This window comes from Mirounga leonina, unplaced genomic scaffold (genome assembly GCF_011800145.1).
Source record: "Mirounga leonina isolate KUSES-001 unplaced genomic scaffold, KU_Mleo_1.0 Mir_129, whole genome shotgun sequence".
Lineage (NCBI taxonomy): Eukaryota > Metazoa > Chordata > Mammalia > Carnivora > Phocidae > Mirounga > Mirounga leonina.
In genome coordinates, this window is record NW_023270323.1 from 40966864 (window position 1) to 40988475 (window position 21612).

Below are 21612 nucleotides of genomic sequence, written 5' to 3' on the forward strand. Positions count from 1 at the left end.
TGGAGACTCAGACAGAAGCTGAATCACACAGGCCCTGCTAATGAATTTGGATCTTGCCTAAGGCCAGTGCAGGGCGATGCAAAGAGTTCAAGCTGGAGCCTGCTGTGAACATTTTGGCACTTTCTAAAATACCACATTTTTCATAGCATTAGCCAGCCATAATCTACTGTGGTCATGATCCTGAAGCCCCATAGGATGCTGAAGCAAAGCCTGAAAAAGGACTCTGTTCAGTGTTATATTCTACTAGGGCCAAAAATATTTTACTTTATTCTAATTCTTTGGGGAATGATAAATTCTTTGTGGGAAGGATCCACGTTTATTTTATCTCTACAATCACCTAGAATAATATGTAAGTACATCAGATGTGTCCAACAAATACTAAGTAAGAAATTCATATAATCCCTGCACATTATATATATATTGGTAATTCCTAGTTATTTGAGGCATTTAACTGACCATTCTGATGGAAAGTGGCAATGAGGGTTGGGACGTGGACTTGATTTTAGCAAGATGTTAAAGGACAAATGGCCCTAGGGTATTTGTGGGAAGTCAGACTTCCATGTAATAGGGAGGCTGTTCGTGTTTTTTAACAAAACCAGTTAGAAACTCTTCCTTTCATACCACAAAAATGGCAGAGGGTTACTTCTGACTTCTGGTAACACAGTGTAAAACTAATGATAGAATGATACCCCCTTTCACTTGGAAAGGAAAAGGGGGTGAAAAGAAACTGGTAAATCGCAAAGAGTAATGTGGTCTGGGGGATCTACCAGGGAACACCGAGCCTCCAAAACAACAGTATCTTGACGCACAGCCTTTGAATCCCGGCTCATTCATTCATTCATTCATTCCGCTGCTATTTAGGAGCCCCTCCTGTATCTGACATGCCAGGTATACAACAATGAACAAAACAGTTATCATCAGGTTCTGTAGCTCAAGAACATGACACTGAGGCAGAGCAAACAGGCTTTAAAAAAATAAGCTCAATAATAAGTATATAAGAACAACGCACAATAAGTGTTATGGAAGAAAACAACAGGGCATCCTGTTATGAACGCGAAGGGAGACCTACTTTCGTCTGGGTGGGGGTCAAGGCAGGCTTCCCAAGGAAGAGTCAGAGAAGGATGAGTAGGAAAAAGCCAGGACAGGCCTGATGAGGCGGGGCCTCCAGTGAGGGGGAGGCTCCAGGCCAGGCCTGAGGGGGACAGAGCTGAGTGAACTTGAGGAACAGAAGGAAGAGAAGGAGTGGGTGGTGGAGGAGCCAGCGAGGGGTGAGCAGTGTGGAGGGGCTGAAGCCAGGGGCATAGAGACCAGTTAGGATTGTAGGAAATGGTGAGAAATGATGGGGGCCTTCTATTTGACTTACAACCTGTCTTCCAACTCAACACACTCCCTGAGTCCCAGTGCCCCTATCCCAGGGAAGAATCTCAGTTGAGGTGGGGGTGAGCGAATTAGATGACAGAGGCACCCAGCAGCTTCGCCTCCTGTGTCGGACCTTGGGAGTGGCAGGAAACACACATGGACAGAGAACAATAGAAAGAGAAGGCTTGGGACCCAAACTGACCTGGCTTTCACTCCAAACTCCCAGTGTGGCCTTGCACAGCTCAATCTATAAAATGAGGATAACGATACTCTAAAGTTTGTAAAAAGGAGTGCATGGGGATGGGTGAAATGGGTGAAAGTGGTCAAACGGTACAAACTTCAGTTATAAAATAAATCATGGACATTTAATGTACAGCATGGTGACAACAGTTAATCATATTGCATTGCATATTTGAAAGTTGCTAAGAGAGGGGCGCCTGAGAAACATGCACCTCTTGATCTCGGGGTGGTGAGTTGGAGCCCCACCTTGGGTGTAGAGATTATTTAAATAAATACAACTTAAAAAAAAAAGTTGCAAAGAGAGAGATTTTTAAAAGCTTTCATCCAAAGGGGAAAAAATGGGGGGGGGGGGGGGGTTACTGTATAGTGAGGGATGTTAACTAGACTTATTGCGATGATCATTTCACAATGTACACAAGTATCTAATCATTATGTTATACATCTAAAATTAATACAATGATATATGTCAATTATACCTCCAAAAAAAAAAAAAAAAAGAGGCTTGGCTATAAGTGAAAGTAAACACTTGACCTCCGGAGGGCGTTCAGTAGATGGTTGTTGCCATTTTGGGGGGACAAAGGAGTTATCTGAACCACACCGAGGAGGTAGAACCTCCCAGGTGTCCAGGCTCCGGAGTGAGGTGGGAGCCTCCAAGAGCCGGATTTCAGCCTGAGCAGTTGCGGGTGGGTGCTGATGTCACCCACCGAGACAGGAACCGCAGGCAGGGGTGGGGTGCGCTTGCTGAGCGAGCCGAGGGGCGGAGCAAGAGGAGGAAGCCGGGGCCAGGGCAGCTGCGCAGGAGGCGAGCACCGGGCGGCGGGGAGAGCGGAGTGGGGACCCCGCGGCCGCGAAGCGCGGGGACGGCGCTGCGCGGCGGTCGCGGAAGGACGCGGGCTCCGCTCGGCTCGGCGGGCGCCGGGGCGCGGCTAGCGCCGGATCCCTACCTGCGCAGGTGAGCCTCCCCGGGTGACAGCGGGAGGCACGGCGAGGAGCCGGGGGCGGGGACGGGATCCCTGTGCCGCTTAACTGCCGGGGTCCTCAGGGGCGGGGGATGCAGAGTCGCCCCTGCCAATCCCTCCTGGCCTGGCGCGGGTTCCGGCCCAGGTCGGGCAAGCGGGGCGGGGGGGCTTGGGGTCGTGCAGGCGGCCTCAGCCAGGCTGGAGATGGAGCAGACTCCGGCCGGCTGATTGCCGGCTTCCCTCCGCCGCCACCAGAACGTGCGGTGACCCCGTCCGCATCCTGCTGCGGGCCTCCCTCCCCCTGCCCAGGTGTCGGCGCTCCTGCAGCCCCGACCACTGAAAAAGTGAAGGGACCCCGACCCAGACCAGGGCACGGTGGTGGGAGCTGCACTCGGATGGCATGACGCTCCCAGGAGGCTTGCTCAGATGCGGACTGGTGATTCACGGGGTGCGAGGGGGCCTGACCACCGAAGCGGAGACAGGGCATCTTTGCTCTCGGATTTGAGGCAGCGGCCTAACGCCTGAGCCAAGACTGTCTACTTGGGCTTTAGGTCAGCAAAGACTTCTGGAGCTCCGCAAGAAATAGAGTCAATCTGAGGGCAAAGCTGCCCTCTACTTACTGCTCATAGGCTCACTAGGTGCAGGGTGCTGAGCGGGGGCTTTATGGACCTCATCCCTCATCTTCATCCCTCATCCCTACAACAGCCCCTCAAGCCCCTTGCTGTGTCCACTCCCCCCACTTAACAGGTGAGAAAGCTGAGGCCACAGACACCCTAAATCACTGGCCCCAAAGCACAGGGCTGGCAAGGAGTAGAGTCAGGATCTGAATTCAGATCTCTGATTTCAGGACTTTGCACTGTAGGGCATCCACATGCTGCCTCTATAATGGTCCCCTTGGTTCATACGCCTGGCAGTTTAGTAGCAAACAGAACTGGGTGTGACAAGATGTTCACTTTGCAGGGAAATCAGTGGTAGAGAGGCCAGGGCTGCGGAGTGTAGTGGCCATTGTTGGGGTGAGGGGTGGGTTGGGAGGGTTCATGGTCCATCTGGAAACATGCCCGTCATTGCCAAATCACAATTCTGAGCCATGTGGTAGCAGTAATTCATTCTCTCCTTCAGAAACTCCCACCCCTCTGTTATCAACTATACCTTCTCAGTCATTTCCTTGGCCTGTTTTGTTTCCTTTTTCTTCTCTTGTCGGTATTCCCTTGGCCTCAATGTTCACATTTTCCAATACTCTTTGTAGACAATTTTACTCATGTTTCTTGCTTTACCTGTCATCTTTTTGACAGCAACTCCCAAATTCCTCTTCCCTGCCTACCCCTAATCTGTAACTCCAGACCCAAATTATCAAATATTCTAATTCCTACTGGCTAATTCCAGTATATGCCCCACAGGCATCAAATCCCATGTTTCCAAACTCAAATTTATCATCTCTGTCCTTCCCCACGGTCTTGGTTCGGGTCTCCTCAGTTCCTTGGCTGGACTGTTACAGCCCTTCCAAACTGGTCTTCCTGCCTCTGGAGTCCATCCACCCCTTGAAAGCTCAAGAGTCTTAGTTTTTGGTGCCTTCAGAACTGACCAGAGAGAATAGACCTTTCTTCCTCTCCTAACTTTGTACCCTGTACATACCTGCAAAGGAGCCCTTTGCATGTTGGATAACTGCTGACTTGTCTGTCTTACCCCTTTAGACCAGGAGTTCCTTCAGCACCGATTTGTCTTTGCTCCATCTTTGTATTCCCTGGCCTGGCACATAATAGACACTCAATAAATATTTCTGGTAGTTAGTGCCCTTGTCATGAATTGAAACTTTTTTTAGGGCACAATTTTTAAACTGTACATAGTGTGTCATTTCGCTGCACTCTAAATCTGATCTGTCCCCATGGTGAGTGAATTTGTGTGTGTTGGTGGGGGAGGGGCATTAGAACATGAGTTTACAAGCGGTTGGAGATTAAGACTAATGACAAAATCAAAGTAAGTTTTCCAAATTGGTGAGTTGAATTTTTAAGGTTGATAGAAAATTCAGCCATAGTGACTGAATAGTGTGACATAGTCAGCACAGTGAGTCCTTCTACTTTCCTTAGACACCCAGTCCACGAGTAAGCTGAGTGCACTCACCAAGAAGAGAAGCAAGGACAAAGTCACCATGGCTTCAGTGTCTACTCACGGAAACCAAGATAAAGGCCACCATTTGCCACCACCAAGCAAGCAGGTATATTTTTAATTCAGAAGTCTGCCAACTGAAGCGGAACATATAGGACTTTCCTTAAGCTTCATCCTTGAGCAGTCATCTTCCTGTTTTCAGTCTAGCACTTTGTTGGATGGGTTCAGAGACAATGGGATGGGGAAGGAAAGTTTTTTTTTTTTTAGCTTCCTTGAAGAAGAGCCTTTAAAATTTTTATTTATAAAATCCTTCCTTTACTCTTCCCTGTTTAGAATCCAGCCTAACTAACTCTTATGTAGGCTGTCAATGACTGAAGAAGTTTCCTATAGCAGAGAAACACTCTTAATTGAATCTAACAGAATGATACATCATGCTTGTTTTTGCATTGTTGTTGCCAAGGCTAGTCGTACTAAGTATATGCTGCTGACAGGCGTTCCTTAACTACTAAATTAGCAATCAGACTGAGAACCCTAGTGTTAATAGGAGCACAGTCTTTCAAAGAGTGAAGAATGAATATTATATGTTTCAGGGACACATACACGAAGCAAAGAGAAAGTATCGTGATGGGTGAAGGGAGTTCATGTCCTCTAGTGTCAACTTTTCCAACTAAAAATGGTTTCATGAAGGAGGTGATGTTTAAGGAGCAAAGATTAGGAGAGGCAAACAGATAAATGGTATCAAGTCACAAGGAAAAGAGTGTAGACACCCGAGTTGCCTTTGAAATAGAGAGCCATGAAACATTTATGGCTACACAGGAAAGGATCACCAGAACTCTTCCGGGGAAAACTATGCAGAAGCATCAGCCTTGACTGGAGGACTCACAGCAATTGTAGTGGTCAGGGTCCCTGGGGTGGTCAGGGTTTGGGGCAGAGGAGGGAAGGAGGCGTTCCCTACCTCTGCCACGGCCACAGGCCAACCAAGGAGAGATATTTACAGGAGGATGAGCAGTGCTTGCTGAGGAACTAAGGTGAGTGGAGAGGGAGAACAGCTCCTCTTGTGGCTGTGACTCATCCTGACCACCATCATCCGTGTGCTGTGCTGTAAGGAGTTGTAAAGAAAGAAGATGGAAGTTTGCCTCCTTGAGCTATTAATAGAACCCTGAAGGCATAGATGCCACAGGGTCCTTCCACCTTGTCATCAGGCACAGAAAGTGCTTGGCACAGTGCCTGGCCCATGGGAAAGTGCTCTAGAAATGGTGACCATCATCCACATTGACAGCTACTACAAAGGGTCCAAAAAAAGAAAACTGGCAAAATCAGCAAGGCAAAACTCAAAAGCCAAAGAGCTGCCCTCAAGAAAAACACTAAATATCCAAGAGGTAAATGGCAGAGGTCCTACATAAATGAGTCACAATCAAGGAAATACAAATGTGACTTGTATAGCAAGGAACAAATTAAATAAAATTTGTTTTTTAAAAAATGAATGAATCACCCAGAGATGGAAAAAATTATTTTCAAATCACATATCTGATAAGGGTCTAGTATCCACAATATACAAAGAGCTTTGACAGCTCAACAACAGAAAAACAGCCCAATTTAAAAAATGGGCAAAGGACTTAAATAGGTATTTCTCCAAGGAAAATATATGAATGGCCAACAAGCAAATGAATAGATGATCAATGTCATTGGTCATTAGGGAAATGCAAATCAAAACCACAGTGAGACACCATTTCACAATGACTAGCATGACCATAATTCAAAACAGAAACCATTTAGCTTATTTAGCTTAAATTAACTAGATAATTTATATTAAAAAATTTAATGTGCTAATTTGAAAAGAACAGAAACAAAAGAGAAAACGAGAAGTGTTGACAAGAATGTGGAAAGATTGGAACTCTCCTACTCTGTTGGTGATCATACAATGGTGCAGCTGCTGTGGAAAACAGTTTGGCAGTTCCTCAACAAGTTAAGCATAGAATTACCATATGGCCCAGCAGAATTGAGAACGGGTGTTCAAACAAAACTTACACATTCACGTTCAGAGCAGCTCTATTCACAATAGCCAAAAGGTGGAAATGACCCAAATACCCATCAGTAGATGACTGGATAAACAAAACGTGGTATATCCATACAACAGAATATTCCTGAGCCACAAAGAGGAATGAATTACTGACACATGCTACAACGTGGATGAACCATGAAAACATTATGCAAAGGGAGAGAAGACAGCCACAAAAAGAAACATAATGTATGATACCACTTACATATCCATACAGACAGAAAACAGATTAGTGATTGCCAGGGAGCTAAGGGTTGGGGGGAAGCAGGAAATGAGGAGAGGCTCCTTAATGAGTATGGAATTACCTCTTAGGGTGATGAAAAAGTTCTGGAACTAGACGGGGGTCTTGACTATACAACACTGTGGAGGTACTTAGTGCTGTGGATTGTGTACTTTTAAATGGTTAAAATGGTAAGTATTGTGTTTTGTGTATTTTACCACAATGAAAAAGTGGTATACCAACGTATAACACAAGATGACAGCCCAGGTTAGTTGAGGGATTGCCTCAACGTTCGAAGAGAAGGGCATTCTGGCTGAAAATATGTAGATTCTCAAACACATTAGTTATCAGAGAAATGCAGATAAGAATAAAATATTACACTGTACCTATCAGACTGTCAACATTTGGAAAACTGGGTAATGCCAAATGTTACAAAACCTGTCCTTTAACCTGCTTCGAATCCAGCTTAACTAGCTCTCAGGCAGGCTCTGTAGGCATAGAGGAACGTTCAGGCCCTGCTGTTGTGAGTGGATACAGCCTTTGGGGAGAGAACTCCAGCAAGACTTAGTCAAATCGGGAACACATGTGTCCTCTGTTTTACTTCTCGGTATCTATCCGCAAATGTTCTCACAGAGGAGACTGTAAGCAGACACACGGTGGTGGGGACTGGGAGGCAAGCTGGAGAATTAGTCAGCAGTTGGAACAGTGACCTAGATGTCTAAGCAACATGGCTAGATCTCCACTCAGAGCAGATGTTTTGTTAATGATTCCGGTCAACTCACCACGTAACTTTCCTTACAGAGTCTGTTATTTTGTCCAAAATCAAAACTGCACATTCACAGAGGAGAGATTTCGAAGATTATCCGAGAATGTCAAGAAGAAAGTTTCTGGAAGAGAGGTAATTGCACCCCTCTTAATCTTCATTAACTCGATATTTGTTGCAGTAAGCTGCCCAAGTGTCATGTTAGAATGATGGTAATGATTCACTTCTGAGCAGGGACTTTGCACTTCCTCTTTCCAGGCCTGCCTTATGTAAGACGAGGGTGTGAATTCACGCTGTGCGTTAAAGTCTCTTCCAATTTAAAAAATTCATGATCTGCCATTTGAAAATGTCATGATAGAGCCTGTAGATATAGTCCCAATGATTTGCAACATTGAGATAATTTAAACTTTGAAATATGCATTTTGGTTTCTCAGATCAGTCAAGTTCAGTGTCAACTGATTGGGAGGTAACACTTTAGAACCTGATACTCATTATACATTATTATGATTATTGATTGTGCTCCTAGAAATCCATGGTTTTTTTTTTTTTTTACAGCTTATGAATCAATAACTTAAGTAAGCACTAGTAGATTAACATTTCAATATGACCCATTTGTCTACCATCAGGTAGATAAGAGTGGAGAAATCGGTTGCTATTCGATTTTTCTTGGTTGCTAGGAAGAGCTAGATGTTTATCAGCGCTCTCTGCTCTTGGAAGAAGTGTTGCATTTTGATAGAACTCGAAACTGTTCAGACCCACTTGCCTGTTTTAAAAATCATAGCTCGGGCGCCTGGGTGACTCAGTCATTAAGCGTCTGCCTTCGGCTCGGGTCATGATCCCAGGGTCCTGGGATCGAGTCCCGTATCGGGCTCCTGCTCGGCAGGAAGCCTGCTCCTCCCTCTCCCATTCCCCCTGCTTCTGTTACTGCTCTCGCTATCTCTCTCTCTGTCAAATAAATAAATAAAATCTTTAAAAAAAAATAAAAAATAAAAATCATAGCTCAACACCACCCATGTTTAACACAAGTATGATAATCTTGTAATCTTCAGAAAATAGACATATCCAAATTGCGCAGCCAAGTATCACTCAAGACGAAAGCTAGGAATGCTCCTAGATGGGGTAGGACGGAGTTTATTGTGTTGTTTTTTTAACTTTTACATAGGATTGAAAATTTCCAAAGCCACGGTTAAAGGCAGCTCCCCAGTTCAATGGCTAAGTGGGCACATGCACTAAGATGCCTTTGTTGTAGGTCGTGTTCCGAATCTAGTGCATGTGGGCACTCAGTAAAATCAGATGGCGGAGATGGAGTAGCATGGGGTTCGGTTTTGTCCCCTTAATGCTGGGCTTCAGGTTGAGCGACTGGGGCAGATCTCGAGAAAATTCTTCATGCGGTATTTAATAAATATTTGTTGAATAAGTAAAATAACAAATGACTGAAAACTCATTGCCAAGGTAGATAAGAGGGAAAAAAAACCACGGACTAATTTCCCCTGACTTCTGGATGAGATGCCAAGTTTTAAAATAGCAATATTGAAGGGCATTTTTCTTTTGCAGCTCTGCCTTTTTCTCTTGTGAGTATGCTTGCCGCCCAAGGACTAGTCCACCAAGGTAAGATGCTAGATCCATTAAACAATTAAACTTAAGAAAGCCCCGTTTTCACTGACCCTCCTGGCAGCTTTTTGGCATATGGCATTTGTTTTTTGGTGAGGGATCTATTTATGCAGGGGTTTGCTAATTTTCAGACTAAGTCCCCCCCCTTCCAAAGATGTCCTAATCTCCAGAATGCGTGGCTCTATTAGGTTATGTGGCAAAGGGAAATTAAAGTTGCAGGTGGAATTAAGGTTGTTCATCAGCTGACCTTAAAATAGATTATTTCTGGGTTATCCGGATGGGCCCAGTGTAATCAAAAGGGTCATGAAAAATCCAAGAGTGGATCAGAAGACGGAACCAAGGGATAGCAAGCACGAGAAGGGCTCAGTCCAGCATTGCCGGCTGTGAAGATGGAGGAAGGGCCTGTGAGTCCACGGACGTGGCTGGCCTCTAGAAGCTGGAAAGGCAAGAAACCCTAGAGTCTCCAGGAAGAATGCAGCTCTGCCAATCCCTTGATGTTAGCCCAGTACTATGGTCTGAATTCACATGTTGAGCTCTTAACACCCCGTGCGTGGTATTAGGAGATGGGGTCTTTGGCGGGGAGGTGGAGTCCTCATGAAGGGGATTAGTGCCTTTGGAAAAGAGATCCCTCAGAGCTCCCTAGCCCCTGCCATTACATGATGATACAGCAAGAAGTCTGCAACCCCAAAGAGGACCCTCCCACCCAACCATGCTCGCACCTGATCTTGGACTTCAGCCTCCAGAACTGAGAAATTAATTTCTGTTGTTTATAAGCCCCCCCAGTCTGCCATATTTTGGGGTAGCCACCCAAATGGACCGAGTCACCCAGTGAGACCCACTTTGAGCCTCTGACCTCCAGCACTATAAAGTAACAAATTTGTGTTGCTTTAAACCACTAAGTGTGTGGTAAGTTGTTAGAGCCCAGGCGACCCATGCAGTGCCTTTCTCTGTGCCAGAGTCCCTGTATCTCCCTGGGGCTCCGCATATGGTTAGACAGATTGTCTCCTTCAGAAGCGGATTCCAAAGAGGAGATACATGGTGCGGAAATCCACCATGCTCTGCCCATCATGCCATTCATCGTGACTGCATCTGCCTGAGGAAGGACACCCTGTCTAATTTGAACAACAGATCCAGAGAACTAGCAGCCGCCCAGCATCTCCCCACATAGTCTCTTCCTGCCTCTTAGAGTTTTCCGCTTCTCCTGTCTGACTCTCTTCTTTCTTCTTATCTCCATCTGTCAGAGCCCCCTTAGGCATTGCTTGGGCCCCTAACAAGAAGGCACCTGACTTTGCTGAAGCCCACTATACTGAACACTGCTGATTACCAGGACTTTAAAAAGAGTATTATACCCAGCAAACGTGAAGGAAAATGTCCTAGTTCTTTTCCTGGGGTCTCAAAGACCACATATGTCATATATCTAGGAGAATCCCATTTCACTCAATATTACTCTTGTCTTTAAAGTGATTTATTAAATATGATTTCATTTTTTAAGATTTATTATTTATTTGAGAGAGATCATGAGTAGGGAGATGGGCAGAGGGAGAGGGAGAGAAATCCTCAAGCAAACGCCCCACTGAGCACGGAGCCTGACATGGAGCTCGATCCTAGGACCCTGAGATCATGACCTGAGCCAAAATCAAGAGTTGGCTACTCAACTGACTATGCTACCCAGGCGCCCCTGATTTCATTTTTATAACTTGAAGAAGATAGCCTTTTCATAGAAATATATTCATCAGTCAGTAGCAAGTCTTTGTCAGACCATTTCTGACAACAAAAAATTATGGCCACGACATCTATAGGGATTATGTTTTATAGATATTAAACTGCTTAACATCTACAGTCTCCTGCATGTGTGCAAATATACTTTTCCAGGTTTGTGTATTAGTGTTCTGTGGCTACTATAATAAATTACCACAAGCCCATAGTGGCTTAAAACAATACAAATTTATTATCTCACAGTTTCGGAGGTCAGAAGTCCAAAATAGGTCTCAGTGGGCAGAAATCAAAGTGCTGGCAATGCTACCTTCCTTGGGAGGTGGGGGAGGTTGGTCTGGGGCTTCCCTTCCCTTTCCAGCTTCTAGAGACCATCCACATTCCCTGGCTCATGGCCCCTTCCTCTGTCTGCAAAGCTAGCAACACTGAGACAAGTTCTCATCCTGCCATCTGTCTGGTTCTATCTCTGAATCCCTCTTCCACATTCAAGGTGATTACATCTTGATTACATTGGGTCCACCCCAATAATCCAGGGTAATCTTCCTATTTTAAAGTTATCTGGGGACGTGTGGGTGGCTCAGTCGTTAAGCGTCTGCCTTCAGCTCAGCTCATGATCCTGGGGTCCTGGGATCGAGTCCCGCATCGGGCTCCTTGCTTGGCGGGAAGCCTGTTTCCCCTCTGCCTGCAGCTCCCCCTGCTTGTGTTCTCTCTCTCTCTCTGACAAATAAATAAAATCTTTAACAACAACAAAAAAAGGTTATCTGATTAGCAACCTTAATTCCACTTTCTTCATAGTTTCCAGGGATTGGGATGTGGACATCTTTAGGAGACCATAATTCTGCCTACCACAGATTTTAATGTTTTCATTTAAAAATTATGATATATATACTATGAATCTCTAAACTGAGACTCTGTGTTGAGTTACTTAAAAAGAGGAGGGGGCGATGCCTAATTGCTTGGAACTAAGTTGTTAGCTCCACCTTTGCCTTGATAGCTTTTTATTTTTTTTAAGATTTTATTTTTTAAGTAATTTCCACACCCAATGTGGGGCTCGAACTTACAACCCCGAGATCAAGCGTCACATGCCCTAGGGACTGTGCCAGCCAGGAGCCCCTCCTTGATATCTTTATTTATTTATTAAGATTTTACTTATTTAGAGAGAGAGAGAGAGTACATGAGTGTGAGAGACGTGAGCTGGGGGAGGGGCAGAGGGAGATGGAGAGAATCCCAAGCGGACTCTGTGCTGAGCATGGAGTCTGACATGGGGCTTGATCTCACCACCCTGAGATCATGACCTGGGTGGAAACCAAGAGGCAGCGTTCAGTGAGCTGAGCTATCCAGGTGCCCTCCCCACCCGCCCCACCTTGATATCTTTAAATCGGTCTTGAATTTTCTGTTTCATATTCTTTTTCTCTACATTTTGGCAAGCTAATACTTGCTACTTGCCAAAAACGGTGATTTGAGAGTTAAGTTCAATCAAGAATTGACTTATAACTCTTTAAAAATCATCTCTTTAGATTGAGAATCTGTATATCTTAAACTTTGAAGTTTTCTTTATACTTTATAAATTTAAATAAGTTATAAAATGAAATACTAATGTATTTATATATTACTCCATAGGTTATTTAGCATCTAACCCAAGATTTGGATCATTGCCCAAGGTTGCGTGTAAGTTACAGAAGTTAAAAAAAGAAAAAAAGATTCATTTTTTTAAAAGATGTTTATAGCAACTGGAGATATGGATGTCAGGCTAACCAAACTGCCTGTGTTGACTCTCTGAAAAATTGGTCTCCGTTTTTTGTCTCTTTGCAGTTCTTAGTTCATGCAGCACTTTCTGATATAAGGCTGAGCAGTAGGGACCCCACCTTTAAGCCTGGACCAAGAGGCACCAGCAGGATATACTATGAGAAGAGACCAAGAACAGAGCCTCTGAATGATAGAGCCATTAGGGGTTTTAAGTTTTCTTCTTTTGGCCAGGTTTTTCAAAATATTTTCTATAACGGACCTAGCAAATGAATACTTTTTAAAAATCAGGGACTTTCTAATAATACATTTACCACAAACTTGGGGGTTCATCTTATTCCACTCATTACACATAGACCTGTTATGTACAAAGAAGATGCAATCCAGTGTAGAGTCTGAAACCTCTTTCCCAGCAAGAAGAGCAGGTTGGCTATTTCTCCCCTAGGAGGTTCCCTCTGCCTCCTGACCTCTCCCTGCAGGCAAGATGGATTGCAGCTCCCCCTACTCTAACCCATCAAGAGAGTTAAGGGGATTTCCTGCCAAGGAATTTGGAAGCTACCTGTAGCCACACCCCAAACCCCATCCCTTCCTTCCGTGGTGGCCTCAGACGTTAATTTGCCATCTGGGCCTCCTTCTGACTGCCTGTCTCTGAGACAGCACCTTCGCTTTCTCTATCCTGGCCCTTCTACCATCAGCTCAAAACGGAGGAGATTGGAAAGTCTCCATTTCCCAATCCTGCTCTTTAATAGGGAGATTCATTCGCAGTGGTTGTGTTCGTTGATTTGTGGTGGTACTTTTCACATAAAATTTACTATGGTTCATGTAGAAAGGTCTAGAAGATAATTAATGGAAGAGATTCTGAACTTTTAAAATTATCTTTCCTAACCTGCTTTTACAGTTGCAGGTATCTTGGGATTTGCCCTTGGAAAGGCGTCATACATACGAGTATGCCAGAGTAAATTCCATTCTGTTGAAGATCAGCTACGTGGGGCTGGTTTTGGTCCAGGGCATAACAGGTTTGTAACTTAAAAAAAAAAAAAGTTATTAAGTTTTTAATTTTAATTCCAGTACAGTTAACATACAGTGTTATATTAGTGTCAGGTGTACCATCTAGTGATTCAACAATTCTAGAAATTACTCAGTGCTCATCATGGTAAGTGTCCTCTTCATCCCCAACCCCTATTTCACCCATCTCCCCATCTTCCCACCCTCCTCCCCTCTGGTAACCATCTGTTTGTTCTCTATAGTTGAGAGTCTGTTTCTTGGTTTGTCTCTCTCTTTTTTTCCTTTTGTTCATTTGTTCTGTTTCTTAAATTCCACATATGAGTGAAGTCATATGGTATTTGTCTTTCTCTGACTGACTTATTTTGCTCAGCATAATACACTCTTGCTCCATCCATGTTGTTGCGACAGGTTTGTAATCTTTTTGATTGAGGGATTGTAATGAAGATAATAATAAAAAGTTAGACAAAGGCCTTTTCACCACTTATAATATTAAACAATTTTCTAAATATATGTTGGAAAAAAAACCTCTTTAACTCTCAATTTTTGAGCTGTTGCTATTCAACTTCAATAATAATTATTTATTACACAACTTAATTACCTATTTCATTTGCTCAACATTTCGTGAGCACCTACTATGTTCAAGGCATTGTGCAGGTCTCTAAAGAATACCTTCATCAGCAGACATGGCTTCTACATCACGGGTCCACACAGAATGGGAACAGGTTTCTCTGCTGCAAGACTTCTCAGAACCCTTCTAGGTTAATGTGTATCGATTCTCATTCAGTGGTGCGAGCCGCAGGACCGTGGACTTAAGGACATTCCTTCTGCGGCTAGAGTACCTGGGTGGAAACCAGTATTACCACTTACAAAGCTGGGTAACCTTGGACAAGTTTCTTACACTCTCTGATCTTCAGTTTTCTCCTCTGTAGAAAATGGTGATCAGAACTGTTTTCATGACATGTTATAAGGAACAGAAATGATTATTTAGGACAGTAAGTGCTCAGTGAATAATAGCTGTTTCTACAAGGGTATTTATAGGACTGGTGGTGGGGACACATTTCTCTAAAGACCCTCACTTGTCACAGTGGATTCTATTTGAGAGGCAGCATGTGAAAACAATGGACATGAAGAATTATTGGCCCCTTTGTTCGGATGAAATTCCGGGGTTCTCAAACCAAGAAATAGCTCCTATTTTTCCTTAAAAAATGAGGCTTGTGAACTTTAATGTAGAAAATGTCCCTTAGGGGGTACCTGGGTGGCTCAGTTGGTTGAGCGTCTGACTCTTGATTTTGGCTCAGGTCAGGGTGTCAGGGTCATGGGATTGAGACCTGTGTTGGGCTTATAGGCTGAATGGAGCCTGCTTGAGATTCTCTCTCTCCCTCTCCCTCTGCCCTCCCCCAACACTCGAGCTCTCTCTCTCTAAAAAAAAAAGAAAGAAAGAAAGAGAGAAAGAAAGAAAGAAAGAAAGAAAGAAAGAAGAAAGAAAGAAAGAAAGAAAGAAAGAAAGAAAGAAAGAAAGAAAGAAAGAAAGAAAGAAAGAAAGAAAGAAAGAAAAGAAAAGAAAATGTCTGCCAGTAATGTTGTGTTAAGACTAGACCTTCCAGAAGAAGAAGGTAGCGGGAGGGGAAGAATGAAGCAGGGGAAATCGGAGGGGTGCACGAACCATGAGAGACGATGGAATCTGAAAAACAAACTGAGGGTTCTAGAGGGGAAGGGGGTGGGAGGATGGGTTAGCCTGGTGATGGGTATTGAGGAGGGCACATTCTGCATGGAGCACTGGGTGTTATGCACAAACAATGAATCATGGAACACTTCATCTAGAACTAATGATGTAATGTATGGGGATTAACATAAGAATAAAAAAAGATAAAAAAAAAAAAAGACTAGACCTTCCAGTGTCAAAGCACAAACTTCTGTTTTTGCCTCCATTCTAGGCACTGCCTGCTCACCTGTGAGGAATGCAAAATTAAGCATGGATTAAATGAGAAGGGAAGTTCACAGCCTTCGGCTTCCTAAACTTGTACCTGTGGCTTTTGATGTTTCTTAAACCTCTGAGTTTGGACACATTTAAAATTTCAAGTGTACTTTAAAATAATATAAGTATAGTGGCACAGAAACATTGTGATTCTCTCACCCTTTTGAAATGCTTTCTGTGGAATAGCCTCTGTTGAATTGAGCAGTATGCGTTTGTCGGCTATTTGAGAACATGTCCAGAGCAGTACACACCAAAAAAGAAATTATGTGGCACCCCTTAACTTGCTTACAGCTAAGTTGAAAAAACATAGAGTCTTCTCTGATCCGTTCTTTCACTCTGCATTTGTTCAGGGTTTTAAGGTCTCTGCTAGAGGATGGGAATGAATGTTGCAGAACTTGGGAAGTCATGCCCCACAGAAAACCAATGTGTATAGAGGTAGAAACAAAGGGCAAGAAAGATTGTATCTTATAAGCTTGAGAAGTATTTACTAAAATGTAGGGACCAAGATTTTTAATTTAATAAAAAAAGATTTCCCTTAAAAGAGTTGGAATCTGAATCCACTGTCCTTTCAGTGACCCAGGTGACTTTATGCCTCATGGGTAGGGTAAAGTTTTGGCGAAGCCCACCATCTTTAGGTTACTTGTTTCGCTAATCGGTGCGTGCTCATGGTCAGCACTAAAGAACTGGGCTCTTTTATATACTGCTGGTGGCCTGTATATAAACATGTACAACTTTCCAAACTGCCTCTCCTCTCCCAAGGAACAGTTTGTTTATGGCAACAATCACTGGAAGAATTAATTCATGGAATGATAAACTTTTAGGGCCATACGGAGCTTAGAAGAAGCCAATCCAAACCCAGGAGGTGAATTCGTATCCTCCTACCAGGTTTTTTGCATGAAAAAACAACCAACCAACCAACCTCTTCCACTGGGGACCTTGTGTTGTTTGAGCCCTACATAAAAATTTCCCTTGCATCTTTGCATTTTCTCGGGAAAATGCTTTATGTATGTGTCACCACTTCTATATTGAGTGTGTGTGTGTGAGTGTGTGTACATGTTTGTATTTTACTTAATACATTTTGAAACCTATACCATGGAGGTAAAAAGGGAAATCTCATCAGAAGTTAATAATTGATATAAATGTTTTATTTTAAATATAAAAAATATTGGGAGTTTTTATTTTTACGTGACCATTAAGGTCACCATTTTACGTGACCAGCTGAAATGGAGTGATTTTGACGCTGTCTCCTGGCTATCTTCCATAGCCTGGTCGTTCAGCTGCTAAAGTGCTGTTTCTGTCCATCAGAACACAGAGCCAGCATCCCAGCTTCATGGATGCAGTTAAACTCCTGGCTCCAACAACTAGCACTTGGTGACTCTTTGTTCTCTCAGTGATTGGCAACCATTCAGAATTAGGCACATTTGTTTCCTGCATGCCAGAAACGGATTTCCCAGGGATCAGAACATCTTCACATTGCTAAGCACAGCAAGTCAATGTTGAAATCCGTCTTGGGGTACTGGGAAAAGACGAATCTATTATTGGTGAAAGGGCCCGTTGTTTCACAGCTGACATCTTCATCACTCTTTTGAATCAAATTGGATTTATTGGGCTCTCTGCTTTTCCTAGGCAGGTAAGTTATTCATTGAAACAGTTTATCACAGTGATGTGAAAGGAAATCAGTAAAGAAAAAACTGGAAGGTCACTTAAGACATCTCAAATATTTTGCCACATTATCTGTTGCATATATTAGGAAACGCATATCTGGGGGAGAATGTCTGTTTCTTGTAGGAAGATGTGTCAAAGGAGTGGCCTTTGTCTTTCAGCATTTAGAAATTACCAACACTCATCACCACGCTGGTCATCAGTTTGTAAAAGCAGTACTTTCATGATTAAAAAAAAAAAAAGATGTACTGTATATAATACTTACATATTTTTAAAAATTCTCACTTAAGCAATGATAGTCTCAGGCGTGGCTGGGTGGCTCAGTCATTAAGCGTCTGCATTCGGCTCAGGTCATGATCCCAGGGTCCTGGAATCGAGTCCCACATCGGGCTCCCTGCTCAGCAGGAAGTCTGCTTCTCCCTCTCCCTCTGCTGCTCCCCCTGCTTGTGCTCTCTCTCTGTCAAATAAATAAATAACATCTTTAAAAAGAAAAAAGATATTCTCTTCCCTTGCTGTCAGAATAGATGACTTATTTTCTGCTAACATGAATTTCTGCTAACATTTGTCTTGAAGGACTTGATTAAAACAATGAAAATGTCAGATAGATAATTTTCTTGATATTCAAATAATGCAATCTGTTAGTTGACAAAATTTTTCCACTTCATTTCTTTTTAAAGATTTTATTTATTTGTCAGAGAGAGAGAGCACAAGCAGGGGATCCCCTCTGCGGTCTGGGCCGGTGAGATTCCGGGAGCCACATACGTACCCGCAGGGGAAGGAGACGTGAGGCTCAGCGGGGCGGCCCCGGACCGGCCCGGCCTGCGACTGTTCAGAAAGGTCTTACGGGAGTGTCCCCAGACCGGGATGTGATGGGGCTGGAAACCCACTCCAGTGGTTGAAGAAACTCAGAGGCACATGTGTTCCAATATTTAAAGGCTGTGTGAAAGAAGAATAATCCTATTTTGTAGGGCCAGGTGGGACCAAAAAAAGAAAAGCTACTTTGTAGCCACAGGGAAATTACAGGCTTAGGTTGACAAACACAACGAAGTATCTATATCTGGCCAAGAAGTCGGCTTGGGGCTGGAGATTCAGGCGTAAGTAAAAAAGAGACCTGCTTCCTGTCCTGGAAGAGCTTCCACTCTCAGGGCGAGGGAGACAAACCTGGGCTTCTGTACTATATCCATGCCTCTTGACACGTAATTTTGCATTTCCTTCCCACTGTGAGCGAGGCAAACTACCGATCTCTCGACCTTGGGTTTGTCCACATGACTTGCTTCAGGCAAGCTGTGAGGCAGAAATGAAGGCGAGCCAGTTCCAGACTTAAGCCTAACGAGCCTTGTGAGTTTCCACTTGTCTCCATCGCGACTATCAGAACAGGCCTGACGCTAGATGCAGAGCCAATGGCCTGCACACAGCGCCACAGTTGCCTAGGATCTAATCCCTGTAAGAAACCCCTTACTCTCTATCACTCAGGGCAATCTGCTTTTCTATCAAATTCTCATACAGAAACTGGGTAGCTGTAGGTGGGGTGCTGCCATTAACACAGACCTAAAACAGGTAGCATTGGTCTGGCGGAGGAGTGGCAGAGGGATGCTGGCAGGACTTTGGGGAGATGATCAGTATAAACCTCAAAAGCCTGGATGAGGGTGTTAACAGAAACCTAAAGAGGTTCCAAGGAGGCTGTCAAGGAAGGGTCACAGAAGAGAGAGGGAAACATTATTGGAAGCTGGAAGAGATTTTGATTATCAGTTGTATAGTTTAACAAAACTGTCACCTGTGGCAACACAGAAAATAGAAAACGTACCAACAAACGTAATGATCTAGCTAAGACTTCTGGGCAGTGTTGAGGATGACACCTGGATTTTTCTAGCTGCCTAAAATGAGAGAAGAGACATAATAGAACAACTTATTCCATTTCCAAATGCGATTTGTAGAAAATATAAAGGCCCATAAGAGTTTCTTAAGCCAGCAAAAGTTTCTTTTGGGGCGCCTGGGTGGCTCAGTCGGTTAAGCGACTGCCTTCAGCTCAGGTCACGATCCTGGAGTCCCGGGATCGAGTCCCGCATCAGGCTCCCTGCTCAGTGGAGAGTCTGCTTCTCCCTCTGACCCTCCTCCCTCTCATGCTCTCTGTCCCTCATTCTCTCTCTCACAAATAAATAAAATCTTAAAAAAAAAAATTAAAGATTTTATTTGATAGAGAGACAGCGAGAGAGGGAACACAAGCAGGGGGAGTGGGAGAGGGAGAAGCAGGCTTCCCACAGAGCAGGGAGCCCGATGCGGGGCTCGAGCCCAGGACCCTGGGATCATGACCAGAGCCGAAGGCAGACACTTAACGATTGAGCCACCCAGGCGCCCCAAATAAATAAAATCTTTTAAAAAAATTAATAAAGATCTAAAATCTTAAAAAAAAAAAAAAGCCAGCAGAATTTTCTCATGCTGAGAAATGGCTTCCAGGCAAAGATCAAATCCAAAGTGGGGCATAAGGTTTTCTGTTCATGAGGCTATTGGCTCTGCATCTAGTGTCGGGCCTGTTCTGATGGTCACGACAGACACAAGTGGAAACACACAGGGCTCATTAGGCTCAAGTTTGGAACTAGCACGCCTTCATTTCTGCCTCACAGTTTGCCTGAAGCAAATGAAGTGACAGTGCTTCCTTCATAGGACATTTCAAACACACAAGGGCCCTCTACAGGTCTTACAGGCATAACCTTGTAGACCCTGTGCAAGGTTTCTAGAATCTCAGGGCTGTTCATCAGCCTCACAGGAAGCACAGTGTAAAAAAGGGACAGTCTCTTAAGGGCGATTAGGTGGCTCAGTAAGTTAAGCTCTGACTCTTGGTTTCAGCTCACGTCTTTATCTCAGGGTTGTGAGTTCAAACTCTACATTGGGCTCCACACCCACCCACTGGGTGTGGAGCCTACTTAAAAAAAAAAAAGACTGGGTACCTGGGTGGCTCAGATGGTTAAGCGTCTGCCTTCGGCTCAGGTCATGATCCCAGGGTCCTGGGATCGAGTCCCACATCGGGCTCCCTGCTCCTTGGGAGCCTGCTTCTCCCTCTGCTTCTCTCTCTCTGTCTCTCATGAATAAATAAATAAAATCCTTAAAAAAAAAAAAAAAAAAAAGACGGTCTCCAACAGACTTATGGATGGCTTTTGTGTAATGGAATGCATTATAAATGGATACTTCAGAATTCCAAGGGTTAAAAAATTTTATCAGTTTCGACAGGGACAGTGTAAAAAGAGGTCTTAGGAGCTCTGATTTCTATGGGCAAGAAAGCAGGCTGAGAAAATCACTCCGCTGCAAACATGAGCTACCTTTATGGGAAAGGCAGGACTCAGAGCCACTGTGAACCCCTGGGAGGTATGCCCAAGCCCTCACAAAGAACTGGCAGCATGAGGCGGGCTGGACTTCAGAATTGCTATGAATAAGTGACTGGCATATGCTTCTCATGTTCCCTTTTTCAATGGGAGTGGTGAGGATGCCTAACAGGTATTTGGGATGAATAGGTCAGGTAGCTTGTCTCTTCAGTTCACAGGTCTTAAGACCTTTGAAACGGTATTTCAAAGACTCTCACCCGAGTGCCTCACCCACAACTGGACCTGATGAGATGAGCTCCTAGACTCTGAGCTGTTGTTATAATGGATACGAATTGGAGGTCCTGGGAAAGTAGTTTGTTTTGCATGAGAGGGATGTGAATTTCTGTGGCCAAATGGCGAACTCCTTCCATCCCACTGTGACTTAAGTGGGAGTCTTATGTTCCTGCCCTTTGATAAGGCAGGCTTGTGAAGAAATGCTATAGGGCTGAGGCCAGGTCAGAAATAAAAGGCAATGAAGCTTCTGACACGCTTGCTGGACCATTCCTGTTACAGCCTTAAGTGGTCACATAGAAAAGTCTGTCCTGAGCACTCCATGCTGTGAGGAGCCCTCAAACCCACCCAGAGGCCGTGGCAAGGTCCTGAAACCAAATGGAGGGAGAGATGCCCTGGCCAAACCCCAGATGCTCTGGTTCCCTGACGTCAGAAGCACCCAGCATCTGAATGACCTAAGAGACACACAGCCAAATAACTCAGCTGAATCCTTCCTTCATCAGGACCCACAGAGAAAATGGAGATAATAAATGACCAGTTTTAAGCCACCAAGTTTGGGGATTTACAATAGCTAACTGAAACACTATGTTTCTGGTAGAACTGCAATTATGAG

General features: G+C 44.1%; 1 protein-coding gene across 1 annotated transcript; it reads left to right on the forward strand.

Annotated features, from left to right (window-relative positions):
- The first annotated feature begins 2203 nt into the window (after positions 1 to 2203).
- On the forward strand, positions 2204 to 16293 carry OCIAD2 (OCIA domain containing 2). Its single transcript, XM_035005012.1, has 7 exons — positions 2204 to 2551; positions 4643 to 4770; positions 7742 to 7838; positions 9258 to 9311; positions 12648 to 12695; positions 13669 to 13786; positions 15710 to 16293. Exons 2-7 carry the CDS (start codon positions 4705 to 4707, stop codon positions 15789 to 15791), a joined length of 465 nt encoding a protein of 154 aa, XP_034860903.1. The 5' UTR covers positions 2204 to 2551; positions 4643 to 4704; the 3' UTR covers positions 15792 to 16293.
- The last annotated feature ends 5319 nt before the right edge of the window (positions 16294 to 21612 follow it).